At 37.4% G+C, this 8,660-nt stretch overlaps 2 protein-coding genes across 2 annotated transcripts in view; both read left to right on the top strand.

The window, feature by feature from the left end:
• Positions 1-8,660, top strand: part of LOC105617627 (tyrosine-protein kinase Btk29A) — a 25,612-nt gene that overhangs the window by 14,196 nt on the left and 2,756 nt on the right. Inside the window, exons 4-5 of the mRNA XM_012199182.1 lie at positions 8,446-8,507; positions 8,590-8,660. The exon at positions 8,590-8,660 is cut by the window's right edge and continues 11 nt beyond it. Of these exons, the coding sequence (XP_012054572.1) occupies positions 8,446-8,507; positions 8,590-8,660 (133 nt within the window). The remainder of the gene's footprint in view (positions 1-8,445; positions 8,508-8,589) is intronic.
• Positions 5,477-6,591, top strand: LOC105617626 (chondroadherin-like). The gene has a single exon (XM_012199181.1). The coding sequence runs from the start codon at positions 5,477-5,479 to the stop codon at positions 6,509-6,511; it is 1,035 nt and encodes a 344-aa protein (XP_012054571.1). The 3' UTR covers positions 6,512-6,591.

Below are 8,660 nucleotides of genomic sequence, written 5' to 3'. Positions count from 1 at the left end.
GACGACGACGACGACGACGACGACGACGACGACGACGACGACGACGACGACGACGACGACGACGACGACGACGACGACGACGACGACGACGACGACGACGACGACGACGACGACGACGACGACGACGACGACGACGACGACGACGACGACGACGACGACGACGACGACGACGACGACGACGACGACGACGACGACGACGACGACGACGACGACGACGACGACGACGACGACGACGACGACGACGACGACGACGACGACGACGACGACGACGACGACGACGCAGCCACAACTACAAGCACGAGCACGATTCCGACTCCGATTCCCTTTCGCGTTGTTGCTCGCGCGCGCTTAAACATTCTCCGAGCCGAGCCGAGCCGAGCCCAGTCCGTGTCGAGCCGCTTCCACGGTCGCTTCCGCGCCTTTACGAGGCCGTTACTCGCCAAGTGTTGCGGTGTGGTGCGGTGCGGTGCGGTGCGGAGAGTTCTCGCCAAGTGTTGCGGGCGTGCGTTCGTGTCCGTACCAGATGCTGATCACGACGAGCCGTTAGCCAACGGGAGCTATGCTGGTGATAAGCGCCTTAAAACAGGTCGCGAACGCCGCTACCAACGCGGTTCATTCCGCTACCGGTAACGTTATCGGGCACGCTCACAGTAATTCCGGTGAGTCGACATTTTCCTTTCCCTTTCCAAATTCGAACGATCGCTCCTTGACATCTCTTTGCTGATAATGCCACGACTGCGACTTGCAATAGAGGAACATTTTTTTAGTATTTATAACTAGCATATTAATGTCATAATTATTGTTGCTTTAGCTAATGTTAGTAGTATTAACTATAATTCTATCAATAAATGTAGTTGGCAACCCAAAAATAACTATAATTATATTTATTATTACCATAAAAGTAATTGTAATTATTATAAATTACAGTTAAATTACTGTAATTTCAATGCATTTTTAATGGTAACGATAATATAATATAATTATAGCCTTATTTTCGGGGACTGCCAACTACATATATATTTATATTTGTTGATAGAAATATTATATCATTGCTAATATTATAGTAGTAATAATTATAATTATGTAATCATATTTACAAATACCAAAACTTTTTTCTCTCGGTGTAATATCTGCAGTCTCAATTTTCTTCTGATTTATTCTGGTCGATCAAAATGGTCTTAAAATACGACGTTTTAAATATCAAAAATTATTTGGATATCTCGCAAAATTGTAGCCTTCTTCGTTTTAATGAAATGAAAAATTAAAATCTCGTTTCGTCGTGCAGATAAAAGCAAAAGCATCCAAGTAAGACGCATTTGAAAGTATAACATCAAATCGGCTTGAAAATCGATAGAAGCTTGCGTTCTCATTCGTAACGTGAGATTTGTAGGAGCACTATATACAGGTGAAGCGATCTATCGCGTTCTTTCTCTCTTCTTTCACATTGCACTCACTCTTTATTTTTTAGCTTTTCGTGCTATGGAAAGCATCCGCTATAATATACATTTTTTCATATATACATTTCTTTATTATCCGCGCGGAGAAATATCGCTTGCGCAAAATGTAAAAGGTTATACGGAGGAGCAAGAACGCAAGCGAGACCGACCTCCATCGGTTTCATAAGAACGGTACCACGACGGCGGTAACTTTCTTGCCACGCCTGTCAAGAATGTCAAGATCGCAACGTCAATCGTGATGAATTTTGCATTTTGCACCATATTGTGAGAGAAATACATCCCATGAAAATATACAAGTGATTTTCGATAAATAAATAAATAAATAAATCTAAATTCAATCGCGAATACGAATCCAATTGCAAAGTCGCGAGAGAGGGATAAGTCACGATAAGAAATTGTCAACGGAACATCGAGACTCGCCTGTGGAGAAGTTAGGGAAATGTTTCGCTTTATTCCGATCATTCGAATTCTGTAGAAGTCTAAAAATCCAAGCGAGTTTTATGTAAAATTGAATTGCTCTACGAGCGACGGAGTCCATTGTATCCTGTTACGCGATTCTCAAGTATCAAAAGTATCAATTAAGTATATATAATAGCTAGACAAATGTCAATTACTTGCTGCGGCGAGATGTAATGTGGCCGTTATTATAGGTGACATTCACCTATTCAGGTTGCATGGACGTCAACACATTGAGCATTATACTAACTTGTAATGCGGTTTTGTCCAAACAATTAAAGAAAATATATGACAAATCTCTCGTAAAAATTCAATCGACAGTTGTCAGAAAGGAACAAAGCGATTACGAAGATGGAAATTGTTTCAATATAATAGTGGGTTTTTCTAACCGATATGCGAGCACGTCGAAGCGAGTAGTAGCTTAGTTGCAACTATACTCGCGCATTTATACTATCGTATGCGATTTTTTTTTTTTTTTACACGATGATAGAGTGTGGATTACTAAATCGCCACAGATATACGACGTATTCATTTTATCTTTGACTCAAATTTATCGTATCTTCATTATTACTCGTTTCGTTTTGTCATCAACCGGCCGAACGATCGCGGAGTACGCGGAATGAGAAACCGAGCGAGCGAGTGGGATGTAACATCGTTCGATGACCTCGCGAGCGAGAGGCGAATCGCTCTTCTGATGTTTTCACCAATATCTTAGAAAGTTTCTCGGCACTGCTTGCGAGACGCCACTAGCCTTGAAAATCACTCACCGCGGTACATACATACATATTTGTCTCATCTCTCGAACGCAATTGGAAATATCGTCCAAATACATCTCGCGATTCACCGAAATTTGTCGCGAATCGTTTGGAAAATTTCTTGTCGAAAAATTTCGTCAGGGTTGACCGCGAATCTTCTAATCCCCCAAAGTTCGTAAATCGGAATTAACGTATAAACTTTGATAGTAAGGACACATTGCAGAAATAAACGCCGTTTGAAGAAGAATTAAAATTATCAACCGTATTAAGAAACCGTTTTAAGAATACATGTACTCTTTTCGAGGTCGGAAAACAGCATACTCATACTTTTCTCTTATTGTACTTTTTTTTTTTCAGAAATGATAAAATTAAAAAAATTATTATTTAATATTTAAATTTATTATTTTACAAAAAAAATTATGCTTGGTTTGTACTAAGGCTGTGTTTGCTTTGGGCAGTACACACGTGTGTGTGTGTGTGTGTGTGTGTGTGTGTGTGTGTGTGTGTGTTTATCATATTTTAAAAGTTTTGTTAGAGATTTGATTATATATAATAATTCGTTGAAAAAATTTACAAGTTGCAAGATACATTGAATATATGAATTATTTTATTTTCTCAATTGTATTAATATTAACATTAAAAAATCTGATAAAATGTGAACAAATTTATTTATATATAACTTTATAAAGACTGAATAGAGATTGTCAATAAAAATTACATTCTAAAAGTGTCATTTTATTGAATATCGACATATTTAAAATAGCAAATCCTTTCTTCTTCATCTTTTTTACTTTTTTTTTAAGTGTATTTACTCTTTTTATGTGCAACCAATGTACTCTTTTCGTGCGACCGAGAGTTAGCAACCTTAGGAAGAGTTCCCAGATAGCACATACATTTAAAATCGGGATATAAGCAGAGTTGCATTAACCTATTTTGCGTCCATGGAATTAATATTTTGAGTGATGTCTTTTAAGATGTGATGTCATCTGGGTAAAGTTTCTTTAGGAGTTATATTAAATTAATTTAAGAATTAATTGACAAAATTTTCGTAAATCATTCATTTGTTTCAAAAATAACAAAAAGTACACAAAAATATGTAAATCGATAAAATAACAAGTTATTTCTCAATGAGGACAGAAAGCGAATTTAATCTTTTTTCACTATGAATCATTTTGTCTACCTAGACTTTAAATCATTTATATTAAGCAATATTATTTTAATGCTCAAAACTAAAAAAAATTAGTTACTGATCATTAAGTCTCGATAATCTAACTGTAAAGACATCTGGTCGGCGAGAGATCCGTCGGGATTCGATTCTCGACCGCAGTAATATTTTTCGCAATAAATTATTCGCAGTTATTAGATTTTATCAACGTATGACAATTAATATTTTTTATTAAAAAATATTTATTGACATCAAAAATTATTAAATTGCCTGTATAATTTAATAAGTGATATTATTATTCTGCTCATGAATATGTTTTAAATCCGGAAAAACATTTTGGTCTCCGATATGCAGAATGTATTATATATAAATTCACATAAAAAATATGTGTTTAAGCATTAAGATCCGCTTCGACCGCGAATATAGAATTCTTATTTAAAACAAAATTTTTTTCTAAAATTTGCCGCCCTGGACTATAGCCCATTTTTTCAGCACACTGAAAAAAATATGGTGTATCAACAGAATTATTTTAATTGAAAATAATTTTGTCAACTTACACAATAATATTATTATATTAATGAAACACGCTCTTGTTTTAATAATATTCTATTTGTTTCATGAATACTCTGTTATTAAAGATTATTTTTAATTAAAATGCGGTTGATGTAACATCTTTCTTTTTCAGTATGCCTTAATACAGCCCCGGATGTAAGACATCTTTCGTATATAGTGCATAATATATATTATATAATACATATACATAACATTTTTAATATCCATTTCTTAATATAGATTAACTTTAATTTCGCTTAACTTGCTTTTTATTTTTTTCCTAGTTCTGAGAATTAGAAAAAGATAAAGAGTTAAGCTGAGATTAAAGTCAATGAATTGATGGAAATAGAGACAAGATGTCTTATGTCCAGATGTTGGACAATATGTGCGATACTAGGTTTATTTGCATCAATAAATATTTAATAATGTGTTGCGTTATCATAAATAAATATAATATCGGATTATTGAAAAATATGGTTACCTTGGGTAAATGGATTATCCATTTCAGGATGCTTGTTCTTATACAACGTTATTGTTTAATTTTCTATCGTTTCACTCCACTTTCCACGATCGCCTCACTGTCCCGGGTGCTCACTGGACTATTACGTACTTTCTACTGCTCGTTACAGATAATCAGTGGCGAACAACCTGCCATCGACAATGCGTGCGGTTTGCTAAAGCGAATCTGTGATTATTAAGAGTCTCGCTAAATATCATGTGTTTTATAATAATTAATTTAGGCGATTAATTTAGGCGTTTTGACGCTCTCGAAATAAATTTTGAAAGAAATCTACACTCTGAGGAAAACGCAAGTTCAATATTTAATAATACGAGAAATTTTCGCGTCGTTTAAAAATTAAAGCCATGGCATATTTTTCTCTTATCTTCAACTTTGACATTTCGTATCCGCGCGAGAGAACCATCTCTGCTTCCGAGAATACAGTCGCGATAATTTTTCAGCCATAACGATAATCAGTGCCAAAAGTCACACACTATCTAATCGCGTACTCTCTCCATAGAGAACACAATATTTATAAAGCGGATGCACCCGTCTCATTTGATTAGTCGACATTCAATTGATCTCTTTTACGATGTCGCGATTTCTTTTGCTTTTCTCGCAAGTCGTTCTGTTCCTCTTGGCGAAAGCCTCATCGGAGGTGAAAGAGCCGACCTGTCGAATCATCGACGGTTACAACATCTGCCACTATAAAGGGGTGCTCGTCGAAGTTACGCAACGCCGTTTCGAAGATCGATTGGACATCAGCAATCTAAATCTTCTGGCAATTCAAGAAGATGCCTTCAAGAACGTGACGGCGACGCACTTGTATCTGAATCAAGGCAATCGGATATCCGTATTGAAGAGGGGATCCTTCCGCGGTTTGCCCAACTTGGAGCGTCTCCACTTGGACGATAACGTGGTACCGTTGTCGGAACACTTGTTCGCGGAATTGGGACACCTACAGTCGCTGTCATTGATCTTCAACAAGATCAATTCAATACCGAAAGACTCATTTGCCGGCCTGTCAAGTCTGATGTGGCTTTACTTAGGTCATAACGATATCGAAGCGATCGAGGCAGAATCTTTCTCAAATCTGAATCCTGAGCTGCTATATTTGTGGCTCAATAACAATAAAATCACTCGTATCGCCCCGGGTTCTTTCGCCGGGTTAACCGAACTGAATCGCCTCCACTTGGACTACAATCGGCTGGTGGATTTGCCAAGCGGTGTCTTTCGAGGATTGAACAAGTTGGAGGTCCTTTACTTAAATGACAATCAGATAACGAGCATCTCCAGGGCGCTTCTCCGTGACTTGGTTGGTTTGAAGAGACTCTTTCTTCAGCAGAACGAGATCAGTGCTCTCGAGCCGGAAATGTTCCGGGAGTTGTCACAACTGGAACTACTGCGATTAAACGGAAACAAACTGTCTCACATTGTAGTCGGCACTTTTACTGGGCTCTCCAATCTGAAAGAGATCAAGCTGTCTGACAATAACATCCAGACAGTGGATAATGGCGCTTTCACTGATTTGGTCAAATTGCGATATCTCTACTTCGATGGCAACAATTTTACCGAAATCGACAAGGAGGTCAGTGGCCTCTCAGATGTTACGGTCATCATGGGATAGAGATCTACTTGTATAGATCAGCGTATAATTCTTTCATATAATTAATAAAAAGAAAGAAATAAATAAATCCTTGATTGCAACCTTATGCGTTATTATATTATTATATTTCAATATTTATATTCTTTATATTGAGAAACGCATACTGAAGTTAATGAGACTTGAACTAATGGCAGCTCGTGAGATAGAAATTAAATATTTCTCGATATGTGCGTGACAGTCTCACTGATCAGATACGCGGAGAAAAGAAACGACGCAAGTGGTATTGCTAGATAGTAGATAACGAAATATTTCTTCTAATCTAACAATACAAAATATACTTACAATACATTGCGTTGTATAATATATTAGAATCAATGTTGAGAGTCAGATTCAATATCACGACGTCGCTATTTTAGACGTGATGTTTATCTCTCCTTCTTAAGGCTCTCCTACTTATTGAATTTCCATGAAAGTCGGAATATTTTCGGAGATGCACCAAAAAGAGATGCGTCGCCTCCGGCGGATTTTGTTACCCTCTTTTCACGTCGCGAGCTTTGTATCCCGGCGAGACTTTTATTACCGAGATATCCTCCTTGAGATTCTCTTTCAAAAGCTTCTCTATGAATCTGTGATACCATTCATTGAGAAATTGCGCGAAAAATTCGAGGATATCTCTGTGCGAAAATTAACAATGCCTTAAATTAAAGAAGAAATCTCTCCCTTTCAGTTAAGAAAATTGCTTAATGAAATATATTTGTTTTGTTTCTTTATTCTCAATATATATATATATATATATATATATATATAATCCGAAAAATATACTTTGAAAAACTTAGAGCAGGATAAACTCTAAAGGATTGAAATATTATATGACGTACCAACTCGTGCCAAATATTTCCAGCGGTTTCCTCTTTTTCTTTTAATTCTAACCTTGGTCACAAAAAGATGTACATTTCGTTTGTATGGGAAATTTTTTCCAAAGAGCAGAAAATGAGAAACTGCTCCAGCATGGCGAAGATATCTCTAAATATTTTTCGCAAAGAAAGAATTCTTGGGCGGAACCTCCGCTGCGTTGCTGAGATTGCCTCGGGTAATGAAACTCGGCCAAAAAGAAAAAGGAAAGGGTATTAAAGGAGCATTTTGAAATGCAAGATGTCACGCGACGAGAGAAGCTGATGCGGTTTAACAACAGTATCTATCTGGAGACACTAGTGTGTCTCGATGCTAAAAATGTTTAAAATAACCGCGTTGGCAATCGTCGCTTAGGGAAGTACGCAATTTTTTGTAAATATCATATCATCCGCAAACTTGGATACAAAGAGTTTTGGTTGAGTTTGTGAGGCATCGAAAATTCCCACGCAGAGTTTTTAAATTTTACAGATATATAGGTAGACATGTAATATTGTTTTTGTGCGACAGCGTTGGATTCAGCGCACGCAATACACGCGACGAGCGTTGCACGTGCAAATGCTGGACGGTGCGGAAGAGATGCCGGAGAGGGGATGTAGGAGGTTTGAGGTCGCATTGATTTTGTCTAGACAGGGTGGAGACTGCTCTCGTGGTATCATTCTCCGCGTTCACGGTTTGGTATGCTGTCAGATCAGCGTAGTGCTCGTCAGTCGAGATGTCCCGTTTAGCTTCCGCCGTTCGTTGCTACGCGAGGAGAAACGTCGCTGTCCGGGCCGCTTTTTTCTGTGAAATTAAACGACGGACGCTTTATTAAAATAGTAATTATTAGTTGTTATATCAAAATTGTCAAGGATTCTATTTGTTACAACAATATCGTGATACGATGATATATGAAGAACATAAAGCAATTGTTTGCAGATAAACATAGAAAATGTGACATTAAGTTATTTGAAAAAAAAAGCGATTCGCGTATAATAAACAAATGTTACATCAAAATAATACTAATAATAATACTAAATCTTTTTTCCCGTTTGCTCTTTTTTCAGGAACGCCTTCGACTCCGATAATGCCAGGTGGTACACCCGGCACACCATCCTCTAAAGCAAAGGTAAGTTCACATTCCGTTGAAATGGAAACTTCCTCATTCCTAGCATTTTTATGTAATCATGCAAATTAATTTTGTCTCGTAGGAAAAGATAATGTTGCGGGCGAAAGTTGTGGTGGCTCTGTATCCTTTTCGAGCCATCGAAGGCGGCGATTT

The sequence above is a fragment of the Atta cephalotes genome, assembly GCF_000143395.1.
Source record: "Atta cephalotes unplaced genomic scaffold scaffold00013, whole genome shotgun sequence".
Lineage (NCBI taxonomy): Eukaryota > Metazoa > Arthropoda > Insecta > Hymenoptera > Formicidae > Atta > Atta cephalotes.
This window is presented reverse-complemented; position numbering and strand designations above follow the sequence as displayed.